At 39.0% G+C, this 21,867-nt stretch overlaps 1 protein-coding gene across 2 annotated transcripts in view; it reads left to right on the forward strand.

The window, feature by feature from the left end:
• The first annotated feature begins 1,010 nt into the window (after positions 1-1,010).
• Positions 1,011-21,867, forward strand: part of PTTG1IP (PTTG1 interacting protein) — a 67,494-nt gene continuing 46,637 nt past the window's right edge. Inside the window, exons 1-4 of one of the 2 annotated variants that reach the window (XM_029606170.1) lie at positions 1,011-1,160; positions 1,267-1,405; positions 15,176-15,228; positions 21,549-21,657. In XM_029606170.1, the coding sequence (XP_029462030.1) occupies positions 1,315-1,405; positions 15,176-15,228; positions 21,549-21,657 (253 nt within the window). In that variant the 5' untranslated portion in view covers positions 1,011-1,160; positions 1,267-1,314. Of the gene's footprint in view, positions 1,406-15,175; positions 15,229-21,548; positions 21,658-21,867 lie in introns of both variants that reach the window. The other variant, XM_029606169.1, reaches the window with a different exon arrangement.

Consider the following 21,867-nt stretch of genomic DNA (forward strand, 5'->3'; position numbering starts at 1 on the left):
TGACTGACTAATAGCCTCATCAACATGCATTTGCATGTGCTGAGCGCTATTAGTTTGGGGGGGGGGGGTGGATGCGTGTTTTTGACACGCTAAACCTCTTTTTGTATAAGGAGTAGTGGGTTAATGCAGCTGAGCACACTTTACAGTATCAGCCTGCAAAGGAGGAACTGCTGGTTTGAGCTCATTTTTCATAATAATATGGTAAATGACTGCAGATAAAACTAATTGGTCCATCCAGTCTACCCAGTTGTTTTGGTCCCAACTGCCAGCTACATAATCAAGGATATAGCTCCTTTTCCATGTCAGTTTTTGTAATCTTCTCATTGTTTTTCTACCACCCTAGGTATGTGGCATGCAAGTTTTCTTAAGTAGACAACACCGAACCGTTCCTAACCCCCCCCCCCCTCCCCTTAGCAATAATCTAATCAATTACCAAAATGTCCTTTATCTACGCCTTGTTTTCTTATTACTTCTCTTTTCCCCTCTGCTTTCGAAAGATGGGTTGTTTGTAATACTGCTGCCTCCCTACCCTCTTCATACTTCTGCTTTACATATTTTAAACTGACAACAGCGGCTGGCAATGCCGTTCTTCAACAAATCTGCTGTCTGCAGAAATTCATGACATATAAAACTTGTGAGATTTCTTCAAGATTATTCTGAAAATCGTGGTGGGCACTAGTTTTCTCTATTGTGTGCTGCAATAGGAGTTCAAAAAAAAGATGCTTAGAGTGAATAATTAAATGGAATAAACTTATATATGGAGAGAAGAGCTGTAGTACTTGGTTTATAGTCACCAGTTATGTAAAAAACCAAGAAACACAGCCTGTACCAGAAAATAAACTGCCTCCAGCCGGCCAACGAGCCACCCATCTTTAGAGTGCGCGCGCGCCGGATGGGTGTCTGGTTTGGCAGAGAGCGGCGCGCGCGTGGACGTCGGGGGCGGTTCTACGCCGAGGGCGCGCGCGCTGAGAAGAACGAAAGGCGGTGCCTGATCTAGCGTCAGAGTTTGTCTGAAAACTTTTGTGTCGTTTGTTTTTTTTGTTTCTCGAATGAAAAAAATGGTGAAAGAAACGCGAACGCTCACAGCGTCCTGATTCTGTGTTGCTGCAGGCGAGGGGGACGGCCAGAAGTGGCAGAACGTTAACCGTGTTTTTGAAAGCGTGAGAGATTTGTTTGTGTGTGCGTGCGTACAGCGCCTGGAGAAGCCGCTACCTCGGTAACTGTTGAGAGCCCAGGGAAAAGGGTATTTTTTTTCTCCCTTGGCAGGGGGAGCGTTCTCTCGGTAAAGCTGTGTTGTGAACTTCGGAGGAGAAGATGCTGGGAGTCGGGCTTGGGGGACGCTGGCTCCCCGCCGCTCTGTGTGGGCTGTCGGCTCTGGGGCTTGCCCTGGCCGCACCTGACGCAGGTGAGCTGAGATTGACCCAGCACGAGCGCTTCCAGGAGGTGGGTGAGAGCCCACGCGCCCTCCTTAGCATGAGTGTCTTAGGAAAGAAGAGCTAACTTTGAAGCCTTGTCGATTGCCCTTCCTACTTGCAGATGTCCAAATCTGTGCTGCGTCTACCCTGTTGGGTGTCTGTCGATCCTGGTCCAACTAATTCTAGTTAAGCAAGATACTTTCCACTTGGATTACTCATTTCTAGCGCAGCCCCAATACGACCCTGCAGATGAATGGAGTTTTGAGTTCCACTGGCATATTAAATGGGAACCCAGTGGCGAAACCAGTCATGGGTGCATTTTGGATAAGGTTTCTAATATGAGTTGAAAAGCATGTAAACCCAGGTTCTTTAGTCTGGTTTACGTAATCTAGAAATAATACTTTTTTGGCAGATATCTAAGATTAAATTCAGGATTTTAACTTTAAGGCAAGTCTTTTATACAGCTATTTTTAAGAGACTTCTATAGAATGGGAGAAACACTTTGGAAAATAGCATCTTTAGTATGTCATGGTTTGAGTACATCTATTTTGAGGACTAAATAGGACACCACTTTTAAAAGTAAGAATCTTTTTATAGTTTTTCTTCCTTTTTTTTTTTTTTTGAGGGGATCCCTATCTGAGTGTTGTACTAGAAATTATCATAACTGAAATTTAAATAGTCATAAATCACAGAATTGCTTTAAATATCGAATTTATAGCAATTATTATAGTACTAAATATAAAAAAAATACCCTATAATTAATTATGACCACTTATAAAATATTAGAATTTACAAAATTATAGCTTAACTACAGCTCTTGAAAATAAGTTATAAAGGTAATTACTGAAACTCCAACTTATTCTCATTAACTACTTTTAAAAATTTATACATCATTTCATTTAGTCAGTTTTGATGAATTTCTGTATAGTTAGGGGGTGTGTTTTCTTGTTTTCCATTTTTCCTATTTTTTATAACCATCCCTATCTAGCTCACTGCCATGGTATTGCCAGCAAGGGTTACTGCAGTAGTAGTGCCCTCTTCCTCCTTAGGCATACTGTGCTCCCTCCATACATAGCCTGTAACAAAGCCCTCCTGGTTATGACGCAAATTTGAGTGTGCTGTACTCTAATGCTCTAAAATGCGCTTGCCACTCTATCTACTATGTTACTATGTAATCTGTGAAAACATTCAGTTTTAATAGATTACCTAGTAGTATCTACCATGTCACAATTAGCAAGGGTACTGTGACAGAAGGGATGATAGAATATGAATCAAATGTAGAATTTTCAGCAATCTAAAGATTATCCTATCTAAAACTCTGATATTCATTATTAGGCAGAGAAAATAAAAGGTGTACTCTTGTATACAGTTTGAGTTGTTTGGAGTGGGGTGGAAAATACCAGGCACCCCTCTGCCTGAGCCACCAAATTTTCATGATTGGTATCTGCTAGGCTATGTTGAACACTCTGCTTTTTAATATAATAAATATTTATTTATTTATTTAGGAGTTCTATATACAGGTGTTCCAAGATAAGATCACAACTATTTACAAAGTCATCATTAGGTTTCTGGGTCAACATTCATTTTAGGTCAGCATTTGTATTCTGGGTTAATACAAACAGCTAGCTAAAACATAGTCCAGTTCCTATTCATACATAATGTAGTTTCATGCATTATCTAGTTTCTTACAATTCTAAATACTAATTCTAGGTAAACGCAACATAATTAAGTATGCATTAATTAAGATGTTATTTCGCCTCCTTTTTGCTGGTAAGCACTGAATTGGCAGTGAACTTAAGCAAGAAGCTGCTAATGTTAACTTAGATCAAGATTTAACAGCTTACTTGGAAACGCCATCAGAAGAACAAATTGAACAACGAGGTATATTGCTAGTCTCATTTAATTTTCCATCTGATAGAGACTTGGTTTTAAGAACTTTTATGAAAAATCGCAATAAAATGTATCTCGGCCAAAAGTTACAAATATATCCAGATATTGTTAAAGACACGCAGATCCGGAGGAAAGCCTTCGTAGAATTAAGTCAGGAAGCCAGAAAGTTAGGTGCACAGGTAAATATCAGATACCCATGCAAGTGTTTAATGTTATATAAAGGGAAGAGGTTTGTCTATTTTGAACCTGAGTTAATGAAGAATTTTTTGGAGAGCCTAAAGAAAGAACTAGTAACTCATGACCAGTCTGGTAATTAAATATTATGGCTGTACTGTTTCTCCTGATTATGTATAATGATCGATTAATATGTTATGCTCCATATTTATTCAATTCAGATTCTTCGTATTCCTTATAACTGTTAAGTGTAAGATTATAGTTTGCAACTATGGATGTAAACTTTATTTTGCATTATAAATTTGGAAAATTGATAGATAAATAAATAAAAAAGATGTTATTTCATTTCATTATCCTATGTGCCATGCTCATAAAAATGTAAAAGACTACATTATATTCAGTTTTTTTACTCAATTTACTGATATTTTTAAAGATTTGGTAGTGACATTGTCAGTTTATTGACCTTTATGTTGGATTATATAGGCTTTTCTAAAGAGCCATGTTTTCAGTTCTCGTTTGAAACTTTGATATCCAGAATCATTTGTAATGCATAAAACTGGTTAAGTAAGGAACAATTTGATATAAACTGCACTTTGTCCTTGTGTTCCTTTATGGCCCCTTCATGAGTGCTGCTTATTCACCTCCACCATGGCTCCTTCCTGAGTGCTTTGCCTTCTGCTCTTTTCTCTCTGCAGTCCCTTTCTTCACTGGTTCTTGCTCTCTTGCCTTCCTCATGTGACCTCTTCCTGAGGGCTCGCCCTTTTGCCTCCATATGCCTTCCATCCTGTCCTGCTTGCCTCCACCCATGACTCTTTCCCTCATGCCTTCCCTTCTGACTTGTCTCCCCCTTCCCTGATGCTTCCTCCATTCTGATGTGCCTTCCTCTATGGCCCTGTCAGTTTTGTGCTCCCTCTTCATGACTAAGTATTTTTGGATTTTTTTTTTATATCCTGATTTCAGTAATTTCTCACTGTAGGGGCTCCTAGGGGGAATTAACTGGCTATTGAATTCAAACTTCATAATTTAACTTAGAACATTTATGAAACATCTCCCCTGTTTAGGAATCAAATCATGGTGGTGTACAGAGGTTAAAGTTGTATTGGCTAGTACTCATTTACTTCCTGTATCGCAGTGGATAATTTTTGGCTCCTCCCAGTCTTGGTGGCAGATTATTTCTTGTCTTTTTTTATTTTTTTTTAATTTTTCATTCTGTACTTGCCTTTCTATGTAGTTCATTTTTTTCCCTTCCGTTGCAACAGGGTCCTCCGTGATTATTTCATGTACTTGTGTTCTCTTCCACAGGCTCTGAGAGCAGCAGCAGGATGTCTAATTTGTAGGGTCACAGTCAATATTCAGTTAGTTACACTGGCTACTCCTCCCTCCTTTCCCCTTCTGACTCCACATCAGTGTTTCCCAACCTTTTCAAGCCCCAAGGCACAATTACATTAACAAAAATGTGTGGCGCACCAACGGTCACAGAACAGGTAGGACTCGTATTGCCAGAAGAAGCACCAAAAGCACTACACATGAACCATCACAATTGATCACATTCCCTCTAAATACAAGTATGGGAGAAAGCAGAAGCTGATGTGATGTGTGCAGCCAGCTCACAGGCTGAAGTAGTAATCTGTGTGTTAAAACACCATACATTGGATTTCAGTGCACAGCTTTAATGCTTAGTTTAAAAATAATTTTAGCTCCTGATGCAGTAAGCTGATGCTATGCAAATGCATCAGGAGTTTAAAAAAAATATTGTGTAAAATATGTGATTGGGCTGTACTGAATTCACATTTTAACTCAGGTGGTGGGGTGGTCCGACCATTATCTAATAGAAAGTCATCTCATCATCAATGCCTCCCCCGTGAAGACAAATCCTCAATACACTACTATAATAGCCAGAAAATCCTGCCCCAGTGAGGACCTCGCTTCTGCCCTCTCTTAACGCCCTGCCCAACCTAGACTGCTCTGCTCCTGCTTCTGCTTTAACTTCTTGGAGCAACCTTACAGAAGAGATAGCTAATAAACTCTGCCCTAATTCTAAATGTGTCAAACACTCCAACCCATGGTATACCACTGAATTAAAAACACTAAAAAATAAACTTAGACATAAAGAGAACCTGGCACAAGGACCCCACCCCGCAGCATGCTGCCAGTTTTAAAACTGCCCTGCACTATTACAGGCTCTCTACCTTGAAGCATAAACGAGACTTCTATGCCACTAAGATCCACGACTATAGATATAATCCTAAAGCTCTCTTCGCCTATGTGTCAAGTCTCGTCAAGCCCACCTTGCCCAGCATTCCGGACTCAGACGCTGATGCCAAGTGCAATGAACTCGCACTCTTCTTCCACAATAAAATAAAGAATCTCCTCTCTAGATTCCCCGATTCTACCTTCTCTTCCCTCTCAAGTCCTGCTCCTCCCACCTCCGCCCTCCCAGAGTGTTTGACCTCACTTCCTCTAAGGAAATAGAATCCATACTCAGAAAACTTAAACCTGCATTACACCCAAGCGACACTATGCCTACCAAAGCGCTTCTCGCTATCCCTAACACCATTTCCAGAGCGATAGCTGACGTCATCAATTGCTCGCTATCCACAGGCTCTGTCCCTGATTCACTTAAACAAGCAGGGGTCAAACCCCTCCTCAAGAAGCCCTCCCTAGATCCAAAAGACCCTTCAAATTTTCATCCTATATCAAACCTTCCTTTCATCGCCAAGATAATAAGACCATAAGCACAACCCCTACAACCAGCAAGAGTTCCTCATCATATCATTCTCCAGGACCTACTTGACTCTGTATCCATTCTCTTGCTGCAGGTCTCATGTGACATCTACTGTTTTGCTTTTATGCTTTTGTTTTTATTTATACTGCTCTCTGAGATTTGTTAGACAATTTGTTTACATTACAATGTTTTTTTTGATCTAGTTTACCCTCTTCCAAGTTCCACAACCTTGTTCTATGTAATGCCTATTGGCAAAAAAATTTATGTTCAGTTTCAGTGTAAACCGATGTGATTTGTATTTCATACAGGAACACCGGTATATAAAAATCTAAGAATAAATAAATAAAAATAATGGAAAGAGTAGTTAATTCGCAGCTCATGGACTACTTAGAAAACCACAACATCCTACATGCCTCACAATTCGGTTTCCGAAAACATCTTAACACTGAATCTCTCCTGCTCACCTTTAATGTACACCTTCTCATAGGTATGGACAAGAGTAGTAGCTACCTCCTTGCCCTCCTGGACATTTCTGCAGCGTTTGATACTTTATACCACAATCATCTACTTGCCCGTCTAGAAGGCATTGGTATCTCAGGCCTGGCAATAGCATGGCTCAAGTCTTACTCATCCAATAGAAATTTCTCAGTCAAAATTGGTAATGCTATCTCCTCTCCATACCCCCTACAACGTGTCCCCCAAGGCTCTTCCCTCTCTTCCACACTCTTTAATATTTACCTCACCCCCTTATGCCACCTCTTAACTGAGCTTAAACTCAAGTTCTTTCTTTACGCAGACGATATCCAAATCATAATCCCCATCCAAAATTCCGTCTCCGATGCGCTGCAGCACTGGGAATCCTGCCTTGCTCCCATAAACTCTCTCCTCACAAACCTCCACCTTGCCCTGAACACCAATAAAACCGAACTTCTTCTCATTTCACCTCATCCCCATCCCAAACCCTCCCCCCCCCTTCTGACACCCCTAAACCCCCCTCACTTTGTCTCACCTTGCATTTCAACCACTAACCAACCTTGTGTAAAAGATCTTGGAGTCCTCCTAGATAATCAACTAAACATGAAAAAATATGAGTTTCATTTTCAAAGATGGATTTTACAAACTTAATGTTCTAAAAAAAACTTAAGCCCCTGTTACACACTCAAGACCTTCGTACAGTGATTCAATCCTCCCTCTTATCCAAAATTGACTATTGTAATTCTCTCTTCCTTGGACTCCCATATGCTATGATAAAACCTCTCCAAATGTTGCAAAATGCAACTGCCAGAGTCATTACTAACACCCGTAAAACAGATCACATCACCCCTATTCTGAAAGACCTACACTGGCTACCCATCCCATCCAGAATTACTTATAAAACACTCACAACTATTCACAAATCCATATACTCCCACAATTCCCTCTGGTTGGACATACCTTTCAGTGCCATCCAACAGAACCGACCTATGAGATCAATTCACAAGGGTATCCTGCATGTTCCTTCTTTAAAAATAGCTCACCTCTCTTTGACTAGGGAGCGAGCACTGTCTATTGCAGGCCCCACATGCCGGAATTCCATGCCCATGATGCTTCGCATAGAATCTTGTCCAAATAAATTTAAAAAGAAATTAAAAACTTGGCTGTTTCACCAGGCCTACCCAGATTAGTGTACTTTTCATCCTCACCCTCACTGTCCTGCCCTCCCAGCTTCTTCTTCCCCTCTTGATTCTCTCTTAGGTTCCACTCACTTTACATTGCAGGTCCCTCGCTGTTCTCACTCTTCCTGAATCCTTCCAGTTCTACCCTTACGAGACAATGGAATCTCTAGTATGTTGATTTTATGTAATCTTGTCATTTAATGTTGATATATGTAATGTTAATTTTGTTATGCTGAATTTGTAATGTTGATTTTGTAATTTATTCTTGTCATCTAATGTTGCTATATGTAATGTTGATTGTAATGTTGATTTATGTAATGTTGATCTATTTTATGTTTTATGTAATCTTGTCATTTAATTTATAGTTGAATCTTGTTTTAATCTCAGTTTTTTAGATCTGTATTTTCATAGCCTTTTCCTTGGTTATTTTTATCCTGTTTCCCTTATCCCCTGTTATATTGTACTTTCCACTCCTTTTGTTAAAATGTAAACCGGCTTGATGTTTCCGACGAATGCCGGTATATAAAAGCCTTTAAATAAATAAATAAATCTGGCGAAGTGGTGACAGCAGTTGCCTATGTCAGATTTAGGCCTAGGCAACTGCTTTGATGTCAAATTTGATAAACGCTGAAGCATTGCTGCTGCTATACTTCTATCCAGGCCTGTCTTCCAGCCACTTATCTAAAGCAGTGATATCTAGATTGGCAGAAGTAGCAACTTTGGTGGGGGGGGGGAAAGAATTCAGCATGGGGTCTCCAGATGCCTGTCGCATGCTCAAGGTCCTAGGCAGTCCCACCCCTCGCATGGGTTTCCATTGTAATAGGAAGTCCAGGTGGAAGGAGGGGATGTGGCTACCACAGGACCTTGAGTGTTCAGTGGATGAATGGAAGCCCCATGCTGAGTTTATTTTTTTAAAGTTGTTGCTGATGCTGCCTGATTGGGTCACCACTATTTTAGGTATCAAGCAGTTGGAAGGGGAGGATCTAGACAAGGGTAATCTGGGTTTTTCTTTTTATCTCCCCCCCCCCCCCCCCCCAACCCTTCATGTGTTATGACTTTGGGGGTGGGATCAGAGTTGACTCCATACAACATCTTGCAGGGGGGATGAGGGGTAGAGCACCCACCTGCTGCCTGTGGGCACTCAAAATGTAAATCCAGTCATGTAACAGAGTAAAGAAAACTGGGTCCATTTGTAAAAATTGCTTCCCTTATGTGTATGATACATCTTTCTTGATTTATCCTCAGCATGTTCCTAGGTGGATGATTGTCACCCAGAGTATAAGTGTTTATATACCGCTTTTACAAATATAATTTAATCAAAATGGTTTACAATAATAGTAGACATTCATAATGCAAGAGAAAAGCTTATAAAATTACAAGAACTAAAATTAGAAATAAAATAAAATCATAAAACTTAAAGAATTTAATCAGGTGCCATGAATACTGCTAAAGGTGCTGCAATTCTGGGGGGGGGAGGGGAGTTTGAGTTAATGATGTAGGTGTGAGTTTATGATATAAATGTAATTATGGATGTTCTGTTGGGATTTTAAATGCAGTTTGAAATAAGTTTTTAAAAATTTCTTGAATTGTAAAGAGTTGGATATTTGGCAAAGAAAGTTAGGGAAGGACCAGCGACAGAGAATGCTCTTTTTCTGGTGATGTCTAGTCTCCATCGATGAATTGATGGAATATCCAAAAGATTTTTTGTCAAGGATCTTAAGTGTCTTGTGGGTTTGTAGATACGTAAAATGGAACATAACCAAGTTGAAGAATTATGTGAGTGAGTGAATTATGATTAAGATTTTGTATTGAATTCTGAATTTTATTGGAAGCCAGTGGAAAGATTTGTAGAATTGGAGTGTTATGGTTTCTGGAAGAAGTACCTGATAGGATGCGTGCGGCGGCATTCTGTACCAATTGTAATGGGTGAATGGTGGTATTGGGTAAGCCCAAGTAAAGCGCATTACAATAGTCGAGACCAGAGAACACGAGAGATTGAAGAACAGTACAAAAATCTTGAGGGAAGAGTAGAGGACAAAGACGTTTTAACAATTGAAGTTTGTAAAAGGATCTTTTTAGTACAGCTGAAATATGTTGAATCATTGTCAGATCGGAGTTAATTACTATTCCGAAGTTGGTTGCATATTTTAGAGTAGGGACAGACACTCCATTTGTGAAAAGATTGGATGGGGGACCAATCTTAGAACTAGAAATAGAGGTAAGATGAACAATTTCAGTTTTTGAAGGATTTCGTTTTAAACTGTTATGTGAAAGCCAAGTATAGTGACACCACAGAGTGGAAGAGCAGGAGGTATTGTACAGAACCAGGAACTGAATATCATCAGCATATATTTTGAATTGAAGAGAGGATATGACAGAGGAAGAAGATAAATATTGAAAAGGATAGGAGATAGGGAAGAACCTTGTGGGATACCGGAGGGAATTGTATATTGATCTGATGAATGGTTACCAAGGTAAAGGGTTGTTAACGTTTTGTTTTTTTTTCAGGAATAGGAGATGTAAAGAATGGGTTAAAGAAGGCAAGGTCTAGGGTATGTCCCCTAATGTGGGTAGGTACTTGGATCAGTTTAGGCTGGGAACAGCTATCATAGCCTCTAAAAAAAGAGGTTCTCACTGGAGAGAGTGGAAAGGCATTAATATGTACTTTTAAGGTGGACTGTATAAATGCTTGGACAACTAAGAATAAGTTTTTCTATGTCTGAATTGATTATTGAGCAAGGTCTTGATGTTTTGTGTACACTTAAATCTCTGTTGTCAGATACTAATGGCCTAATTATGAATGAGATGTGCCTACCAGGGTATTTGTATGATCATCAAGCCAGGTCACAAAATAAACTTGGTTCTCATTTATAAATCCTTTTACTTGTCTATTTCATTAGGGCCAAACTGAGGATTTAGTATTGTGGGCCAAAGATTTAACCAATATGTTGCCCTCCAAGACCTGAAGTAATTGTTCTTAGCTTTTTGGCAGAAATATTCCTAGCCTTCAATATTAAATAACTAATATGATAGCTGAAGATTTTAGCATTCATTACAATAGGCCCCATATGGTTTAGTTAATGTGTGGTGGTTTTTTTTTTTTGTTTTTTTGTTTTGTTAATTTAAACTTTAATGAGATCAATGCAGTTGATTGCTTTCCCCATGCATAAGACTGGGCATGTGTTGGACCTTTTTTTTTGTTCCTTTGTTGGGTGGAATTTAATTTGATTCAGGATCTTAGTTAAAGCAGGGTAATATGGTCTGATCATGTTTTTAATCATTTTAATTTAGAGAGATCGTAGTCAACCATAGCTATAAATAGGCCATTTGAGAATGTTGAGCCGGTGCCCTGTTGAGCCTGCCGCCTTTAAAACAATGTGGGAGGAATAGACAGAGGATCATAACTCAGGACCAGGCAAAGTCATAGTTAGTGGATAGTTTTGTTCCTCATCTATCAATTTAAATTAAGTTGCCCTGTTAAAAATGATTCGAGCTAACCTTCCCTGGTTTACGTCTGAGTGCCGTGAGAATGTCATGTGGAAAATTGAGGTGGTGGCACCAGATACTTGGAGAAGTTAGATATTTATAGATTAGTGTTAAAATTTTACAAGGCTGCCCTTGTTAAAGCAAAAAGACAATATTTTTCATTAAGATTGAAGTCAGTTGACCATGTGAGTTGTTTGTAGTGAATGAACTTATATCGAAGCCTAAGACTGTTTAATATTGAGATCCTTAGCTGTAGAGGATTTTTCAAAGATTAATATCATTTAAAAATCTCTGTGCCAAATTTTGATTTGGAAGGTCAGACTATTAATATTACAGCTGCTGTGCCCGTAAAAGTTTTGCATTTCAAAGACGCTGCAATTGTTGATTGCAGTACTTTTCAGTGGGGATGTGCATTTGTTACTCCATTTTTCATTCATTTTGGCTGTATTTGTATTTTTTTTTTTTAATATTCTGCTATGCAATAGACAATTTATATTTTGTGTATTTATACACCTCTAAAGTGAGAATATAAGCTATTCATATTCTGTGAACATAACATTGGATTCACTCTTCATTGCTTTTTAAATTTATGAACACCACCTCTAGCCATGCAATAAGCCTCAAGTGGTATTCAGTGGTAAGCACTCTCTCTTGCTCGATCATTTGCTGGTTCAGTGTGCCTATCTCAGTGTATTCATCTACAAAATCTTTATTAATCTCAAAAAGAAAAAATCTTAGTCTAAATTAAAAAAAACAACTTTTTTTTTTTTCCAATCAAAGGTGTCCTGGGGTCCCACTATCAATCAGTCTTTCACACTATCACCCGACACGAGCTTATGATTTGGTGAACACTGCCGCCTTCCTCAGGGGTTAACCATTCTGAAATTAAAACAAGTTGAAAGCAGTATCTAAATAGGTGGTTCCCAAACCTGTCCTGGGGACCCCCAGCAAGTCAGGTTTTCAGGATATCTGCAATGAATATGCATGAGAGAGATTTGCATGCAGTAGAGTGTATGGATAATTTCTCAAATGGTAAAACTTGGTCATTGAATGATAGAGGGCAAACAGAACAACATTGTGTGCCAAATGGACCCTTCTCTCCCAGCTGGTAGAGCTTTTGCTATATTTATTTTATTTTTATTTATTTAACATTTTTATATACCGACCTTCATGAAAGAAATTCATATCAGATCGGTTTACAAATAACATGAGGGGAATAACAAAGTCAACCATATAACAAGAAATGAAAGTTACATATAACAAGGGGTATTAACCTGGAGGGCTAGGATAGCCGGAGCGATAGAAGGCATAACTGAACAAGTTAGATAATACAATAATATGATGAGAAGAGGCATAAGTGTATAGGCTACACTTGTCAGAGAGTTTTGGTAGGAGTCAGTGTCTGAATTAGTGAGGAATTGCTGGATCTGTAGGTTAAGTGAAGGCCTGGATGAAGAGCCATGTCTTAAGTTTTTTACGGAAGGTAAGCGGGCATGGTTCTAATCTGAGTTCTGTGGGCATGCGTGGGATTTCCTGCTGTGCCTTGACTTGTGAGCCTCTGTCTTTTTTTTTTTTTTTCTTATGTTGGTGGTCAAGAGGTATACAGGCAGGGGTACCAGCCTGATGGCCCTGCTGTGGGAAGAGATAGGCTTGATGCAGGGGGTTATTCTGTGTCATGACCCCAACTTGTGTGCTATTGGCAGAAATTGGTGAGTGAGGCAACAGCAGGATTTGTGCTGGCTGCCTCCCACTGCAGAGAGAGAGATTGGGGTCGTGTGAAGAGAGACCACGGGAGTGTTTCCATCGCCAGGGGAGTGGGGAAAAGTGGTCCCACAGAGATTAGTGACACTGGGGAAAGGACCATGGAAAATTGCAGTCCCATAGAGCCACAGCTGCAGGGAGAAAAAAAGAAAGAGAAGTATAGGCCACAGGAATCGCAGCTGTGGGAAAAAGCAAAAAAAACAAACAAACCCCAAAAACCCCCCAGAAATGAGCAAAGAGCCTTGGTGGAGGCTCCTGTTCTGCCAGAACCAGCCTGCTGCCGGCCAGGTGTTAATTGCAGTGGCTATGCAGACATGGGGCTGCTGCGAGCAACACGGGTGTTTGTGTGATTGGATTGACCAGCCCATTGGAGCATGGCTGAAGCCCTGATAGACCAGTCAGCCCCTGATGGCAGTTGCCCTTCTAATATCTAACTCCATTGAGGAGATTTGCAAGGTTTATGATGTAGAAATGTCATTCCATTACTGTCCAGATGCAGATTCTCAGGGAGATGGTAGTTTTGGGCTCTTTGAGAGGGGAGAAACCAACTCCATCTCTTCTAGGACCCATTTTTAGAATTTCAGGGGGTCTTCCTGCTTTTAAAAAAAATGGAAAGGATTTTCCCAACAAATATTTCTTCAGTGGATGTTTATTGACAATTCTTAGCTAGGGAGTTCTACGTGTTTGGATTGGTGAACTGTCTGTAAAATAAAGCCAAGCTGATCACCTGCAAGATAAGTTCTTTGAAACCAGCAGTTAACCAGTCACATACACTCTTCTCCCCCAGTCAAAACCTTTATATGGAACTGAGGGGAGTCCCTGAGGGGTCCACTGAATTCAGGGACTACCATGCAAGGCAGTGAAAAGCTTTTGCCTTTTCAGAAAGCTCTGGAAGATTTATGTATGTTTCGAACTGAACAAAGTCACGATTCATCTGAGTGACTAGTCAGCTGTTGTCTTCAATTGAACGCCTGCCTGTTTCAAAGAAACAACTTTATTAGTTTGTTAGTTAGCCTAGGCCCCAGTAAAAGCAGGGGATGGGCTAGCTGTATATTAAGGAATATTATATTTTATTCCTGATACATAATTGTTACTATATTTCATTGATATAATTATTTTGACACACTGGAGACTGAGCCAAACATTAAGTTAAGGGCTAGATCATTTCTAAATAAAACTACAGCTATGATGTCTGACATGACAGGGTATGCATTGCCTTACCACCAAACATTCCTTGGTACATAGGACGTGTGACTGACTTGCACACCCAAAAAGTGTTATGCTTAGATAAAGCCTGTTTTGGGATATTTTTAATGTCACTGTAAAAAGGAGATTTTCTGTTTGTAAAATTTGTAATGTCATTTGTAATATGTTCGTTACAACACAGAGCCAGCTTTTATAACCAGTTGCATTCCACGCTGCATTTGAGGTGGTGATACAGACTCAAAATATCCAGATCACGACACTTTGCAATATAACTGTTCTTTCTAGTCTGTCCAGAGAAAATGGATGTCAGCACAAGGTCTTGTAGTGTTTTAATTAGTCAGTGTGCAGTTTGTTGAACTGATGTCATTAAGTCATAGTACTATAGTATAAAGCAAGGGTAAACAACGTTGGTTCAGGAGTGTCACAACCAGGTCTAGTTTTCAGGATATCCAATGAAAATCTGAGGTATGTTTTCATACACTATCTCCATTGCATGCAAATATCTCATGCATATTCATTGGTTTGTGGCACTCCAGGAATGAAGTTGCCTACCCCTATTATAAATCCTGCCCAGGCTTAAAAAAAAAAGAGCCTATCTCAAGATTAGTCAGATTGGAATTGCTAGTACAGGAACAGAGATGGAATCAAAGTATGTTTTTATAGCACAGATATTTAATAAACTGTGCTCTGAGACTGTATTCAAAGCATTTTGAAATTGGAAAATAAATTGGCAAAATGGAAAAGTAAACCATACAATGGCATTCATTCTGGACATCTATAGTATATTAAAGTGCATAGGACACATCAGAAATAGAGAATTCTTAGAGAAGAATCAGTGTGACATTCTTCTTTTATTTCCATAGGTTGCTCTAAGTATACCAATACCAGCTGCGAACAGTGCCTGAGCAATGTTACAGTAAGTAAAAGAATAGCAAAGCAGATGTCTTAGTTCAACAGATTTTGCTGATTTTGTTTGAAGAGCAAGAAAGAAAAAGAAGGGCTCTTTCATCCTTCAACAGCAATATCAGCTGGCCTGGTAGGTCTTCATGCTGCCGCAACTTAGCTGAGAATGTGGAGAGGAAGGGAGTCATGATCATTGCACATAGGTGATGGTGCCAGGATACTAGCCCTGATTCCAAGTAGGCTGGAGTCCCAAAGGAATAGGTGGAAACTGCCAGGACAAAAAGAAACAGCAAATAACTTTTTATTAGAAAATACTGCTGATTTGTTATAGCCTGAAAGAAACTGATAAAATGGGGAACAATTTTTAAAAACTGTGTATAATGCATCAGAGCATGTTTCGCTATTTATTTGTCAGGAATTAATATCCATATTTCCCTGAAAGAGAATGGACAATTGAGCCTTCATTATCAAATATCCATGTATTATACAAACATGTATTAAAAACATAAGAGATGCCATACTGGGTCAGACCAAGGGTCCATCAAGCCCAGTATCCTGTTTCCAACAGTGGCCAATCCAAGTCGCAAGTACCCAAACATTAGATCACAAATTACTATTCCTTATTAATTATCATCATAGCAGTTTATGGCTTTATCCTCTAGGAACTTACAAACCTTTTTTAAATCCAGTTACACTAACTGCTATAACCACATCCTCTGGCAATATATTCCAGAGCTTAACTATGCACTGAATGAACAAACTTTCTTCAATTTGTTTTAAATGGGCTACTTGCTAACTTCATGGTGGGCCCCCTGGTCCTTCTGAGAGAGTAAATGACTGATTTACATTAACTTATTCAAGTCCATTCATGATTTTGTAGACTTCTATCATATCCCCCCCTCAGTCGTCTCTTCTCCAAACTGAACAGCCCTAACTTCTTTATCCTTTCTTCATAGGGCAGTTGTTCCATGCCCCTTATCATTTTGGTTGCCCTTCTCTGCATATTCTCCAATGTAGCTATATCCTTTTTGAGATGCGGTGACCAGAAATGCACAGTATTCAAGGTGCTGTCTCACCATGGAGCATTAGAGGCATTATGACATCTTCCGTTTTTATTTTCCATTCCCTTCTTAATTCCTAATATTGTTTGCTTTATTGATTGCCACAGCACACTAAGCCGATTTCAATGTATTGTCCACTATGACGCCTAGATCTTTCCTGGGTGGTAACTCGTAAGATAGAACCTAACATTGTGTAACTACAGCTAGTTATTTTTCTCTATATGCATCACTTTGCATTTGTCCATGTTAAGTTTCAGCTGCCATTTGGAAGCCCAATCTTCCAGTCTCAAGGTCCTCCTGCAATTCATCACAATCCGCTTGAGATTTAACTACTCTGCTGATTTTTGTTTCATCCGCAGATTTGATTACCTTACTCGTCCTACCCCTTTCCAGATCTGTAATAAATGTATTGAAAAGCACTGGTCCAAGTACAGATCCCTGAGAGACTCCACTGTTTACCTTTTTCCATCGCTGGTTAAAAGACCAGGAAACAGAGAGCAGGATTAAATGTTTCTCATTGCTCTTGTTTTTATTTTCTGCAGTCTGAGGTACCCATGATTTCCTCTCTTGCATATCACTGGGATCTCGGAGGTCTCTGAATTCTGAGGGCCAAAACACATTTTGAATAGGAGACCTTGGTGGACGCAGAAAGGCATCAGATAGGACTGAGCTGCCTATATGATTGAATTTCAAGGATTCATTAGTTTATTACTTGATTTGAGTTAACACAGCTAGGATGCTTAAATGGTTTCTCATTTGGTGGAAGAAAAGATGAGCACAATCAGAACACTGGAATGGAGGAGTAGCTTAGTGGAGAACCAGAGAAACCAAGGTTCAAATCCCACTGACACTTCTTGTAACCTTAGGCAAGTCACGTCATCCTCCATTGCCTCAGGTACAAACTTAGGGCTCTATTTACTAAGCAATACTTGTAGGCTTAAAAACCAGGTGCACAGAGGAGTGTGAGCCTAAACTACCTGCTTGATTCAGGTATTTCTCTGTTTTTTATGATTGATTTATGTCCGTAATCCCATAACCTAATCTGCGTGCAACAAAACGAGACTGAAAGAAGAAAACTGTAAATTTGACTTGTTCAACCATGTTTCGAGAAGTACACAGTGGCTCTCTCCTTCATAGTAAATGGGCTGGGAGCTAATTGAATTCTTATGTTATTTCTTGCAGCAGTCTCATTCTGCTGTAAAACATGCTTAAGTTAACTTCAGGCGGCTTCCACTGTAAATAATCATAAGTCAAACATATTTTTAAAACTTGGTGCCCAGGAACATTTTTTGCTAAGTTATTTTATTTGAGGTTTTTTGCTTCATTGCTGCTTTTTCTTGCCTGTATTTTTTTTTCTCTTTTTTTTTCCTTCCTCTTCATAAAAACATAAGAAATTGCCATGCTGGGTTAGAACAAGGGTCCATTCAGCCCAGCATCCTGTTTCCAACAGAGGCCAAACCAGGCCACAAGAACCTGGAAATTACCCAAACACTAAGAAGATCCCATGCTACTGATGCAATTAATAGCAGTGGTATTCCCTAAGTAAACTCGATTAATAGCAGTTAATGGACTTCTCCAAGAACTTATCCAAACCTTTTTGAACCCAGCTACACTAACTGCACTAACCACATCCTCTGGCAACAAATTCCAGAGCTTATTGTGTGTTGAGTGAGAGAATTTTCTTGGATTAGTCTTAAATGTGCTACTTATTAACTTCATGGAATGCCCCCTAGTCCTTCTATTATTCGAAAGTGTAAATAACAGATTCAGTACCTGCTAACCTGTTTCTCTTAGTTTACTCTCCACCCTATCTGCCTCTGGGTGGGTAGCAAATCTCTAGTGATTCTTTTCAGACTTGAGCCTCCTGCAGCAGCAGTTGTCTCCTTCTGGGAAGCTGCAAACTCAACAGGAAAGCTATTGTGATCTCACTTCATAATGCATAATAAAAATCCAAAATTGTGAGAACCTTATATATACCGATAAACTAGATGCATTTAATTTTTGGTCAGTAACCTGCCAGTACGAGGTCAGTTTTGACGACAAACACATCTTTATCTAATCATGTACTATCATGGGTAAAGTGAGAAACACATTTTTGTTTTACCCTCCCCCCCCCCCCCCGTATGCAAAACACACTTTATTTAAATGGCAAAATAAGCCAGAAAAGCTTTTTTCCAATACACTTATCTCTGGCTATCAGTATCTCAACTCCTCAAAGTGGATAGCTAGGACACTTAGCTAAAGACCAGTGAGAGGCCCAACACTAGTATTTTGACATGGCGGAGCCTTTATATGTGGCCAGAGCTTGGCTGATCTGACATCCTGGTTGTGACTAAGATGCCTTGGGAAAGGATGATCCACTATATTGGAGGGAAAATTTGGTGAAACACAAGTGTTGTAGTTTCAAATGACCTAAATAGCTAATTTATGGACAGTGAAACAATGCTATAATTTTCTTGCTATAATTTGTTCAAATGCTTAGTAATATTTAGCTCTCTACCTTTGATTTAGGGATTTTGCACAGTAAAACAAATGAAGCTTTAAAAATACTATTAGAGTGAAAATAGTCATAGTTAATTAATACAGCTTGATCAAACAGTTTTTACTTGGATAATTGACAAATATTGAAGCTTTAATACCTCTCTGTAGAATCTGTAGCTTTAGGATTGTATTTAAAATGGTGATAACTGATATATTTGTGAACATAGCATATTGCCATTTTGAACAGCAGACCCTTTTTGTTTAAAGGATGTGATGATGTTTTAATTGCCTTGCATTGAAGATGAATTGCACTAACATTTTTAAAAATGAATACAGTGTACTTATTTGTTTTGGAATGCGGGTATTCAAGTTTTCCACCCAGAAGGCAGTTTCTCTGTCTGCTTTGAAATTCTGCAGATGGTTTTCTGCTTTTGTTTTGTTTTTGTTTTTTTTATAGTGTTTCAGGTCACAGATTAACCAATGAAAGCTTTTGTTCGCCTGCATTTAAAACATTTTTTAGATGGCTGGTTTATTTTTTAAATAAAATGTGAACTTTTATTTTTTTTTTTAAATGTCCATGTCTCTGGTATTTAGTTTACTTATGGAAACTAACTAAAGCTCTGAGAGTGGCGTCTAACTGAAGTATTTGAAATATGCTCTTTTTTCTGAAGTTAGAATGGATTTGTCCGTGCATGCAACTTGAATGAGATGTTCATGCAGGCAAATTTCCCAGGCTTTGAGTAATAGTTGGGTACCAGAGTGTGCTGTTCTATCACACCAGTGTGCTGAATGAGGAATCCCAAAATGCTGCTTAAATTGAAGATTATGCAATACTTGCACGGATTTGATTAGACAGCCCCACTCCCAGTATCTGCATGTTTTTACCTTTTTTTTTTCTTTTTGTGAGCTTTGCTATATAATAGCCATTTCATTGCTTCTCACCATCTTTATTTATTCAAATAAAGTATGACTGTTAGTTTTTATAGATATTTTAGTAGTATTGCTAATCCACAAACTTTATCTTTTTTTTTTTTTTTTTAACTTAGATCTTTGTTACTCAGACGACACTGGTAGCATATTTCCAAACTTTGGTTACACATGTTACTCTTGATTTTTATAGACAAAAACTATTTTCCTTGGTAGCCACAAGCAAAGTTTGGATTATAAAATACATAGAAATAAAGGTCAACAAACAAGCTGTAAATGGTACCTTTTTAGGTGGACTAAACACATTTGTGATTTGCTTTTGAGAGCTATACTCCTTTTTATTATGTCAGTTTTGGTGCATTGTGCCTTTGCTGCTGCATACAGCGGTATGTGGTATCTTCCATCTACTAGATAAATGAAACTTGACAGACGTGCTGCAAATGTGCAGTAGAGAGCAAGTCTACCGCGCATGCGCGGGCGAGCACGTCTGTCAGAGTTTGCCTGTAACAAAAATTGTGCTGGGAGGAGCAGTAGCGGCGGCGCGTGTGAGGGAGGGACCTCCCCCGGAGATCTTCCGTTTGTGCCGAAGGGGTTGTGAATGAGCTGAGAGGGGAGTGACTGGGGTAGAGAGGAGGGAGTGACTGAGGGGGGGAGGTGGGAGGGGGAAGGAAATGGACTGAAAATTTTTTTTTAATGTAGCCCGTTGTTACGGGCTTAACGGCTAGTTTTCAATAAAGTAATATAGTTGCAGTGTTACTCCACGTTAGTAGGTAGAAATAAAGGTTGACCAACAATGCTTGTAAGTGACCACTTTCGCAGCATTTCCAGTCCCAACTGGTTCAAGTATCAGAAATCAGGTTTGGAAATATAACACAGATCTCTGATAACACGCAAGCAGGTTAAATTATAATGTTACTGCAGGCATGAAATTTTGAATTGAGAACTCTGCAGTTCCTTCAGAAACCCAGATCTAACTGAATCAGTAGCAATGGAATCGATTTAAAAGTACCATGTTAGGAAATATTAAAAAAAAAAGTATTTTCCATAGGAGTCATTTTATATTAAAATTCTTAATGCATGAAAATCTTTTCATTTTAAAGAAGTGTATATCTTAATAGGTCAAAGTAGTGAAATGACCATTTTGCTAGAAATACAAATACATTACAATAAGTTTTGTATCTCTTTATTGGTGGTATAATTGAGGCCAGGAAACTTTTTAACAAGGTGCCCTAGAGTATGTATGTTTTGGCAGATGGCTCTGTTGCAGCCATAGTGAGGCACCAGGAATGTTGGTGTGGTGAAAGTGGAGTAACTAGGAAGATGTAGGCTTGTCTGCTGAGCTGGGGCTGAACAGTTTCAGCACTTTCAGAATAGCCCTCTTGTAATTTAAACAACTTGAGTAATAACATTTGTATATATAGTTGGTCATTTTATTACATAAAGGAAAGTTGTATCAGTAGGATAACATTGTGAGATTGAAAATATGAACACAGCTTCACTTGTTACTACTTTACAGAATTACATGAGGCAAAAAACTTGAAATATCAGAAAAACAATGACTAGCTGAAGCAATTTTCTCTAGTTAACTTGTAACTGGTCAATCCAGGATAATTTAAGGGGCAAAAAGTCTTTGACCTATGTTTGTTGGGAGTATGTTATCAGTTAGAATTTGTATCCATTTTATCAGATGAAAAATTGAAATGTCAAAATTGTGTGGGTGTTTTTTTTTTGTAAATTTAAGACTGCCTGTCATGTATCACTGTTGTCTAACATCTTCTGATTGGGTTGCGGTTACAGAGCAGCTAAAGTATCAAATCTTTAACAAACATAAGTGACTTGTTTTGTTTCCCTCTTTTTGTTCTAGTGCCTTTGGTGCAGTAGTACCAATGAGTGTCTGGTGTATCCAGTTAGAAATATCTTACCACCCAGCTCACTTTGTAAACTGAATGCAGCACGTTGGGGGGTTTGCTGGGGTAAGCCCAATAGTCTTCATTGCATTAAATTTATTCTGTTGTCTTCCTCTGAATTTTTAGGTAACATTTGTTGTGTATTGCCATTTGCCTAACTTTTTTCTCCATTTTCTCTAATTCTACTATAAGGCTGTAAACATTTTCTAATCCTCCTATCCCCAAAGGCCAGTTTGATCATACCTTTGGTTTTTGTCTTGGCAGTCTACACTCTGG

This window comes from Rhinatrema bivittatum, chromosome 6 (assembly GCF_901001135.1).
Source record: "Rhinatrema bivittatum chromosome 6, aRhiBiv1.1, whole genome shotgun sequence".
Lineage (NCBI taxonomy): Eukaryota > Metazoa > Chordata > Amphibia > Gymnophiona > Rhinatrematidae > Rhinatrema > Rhinatrema bivittatum.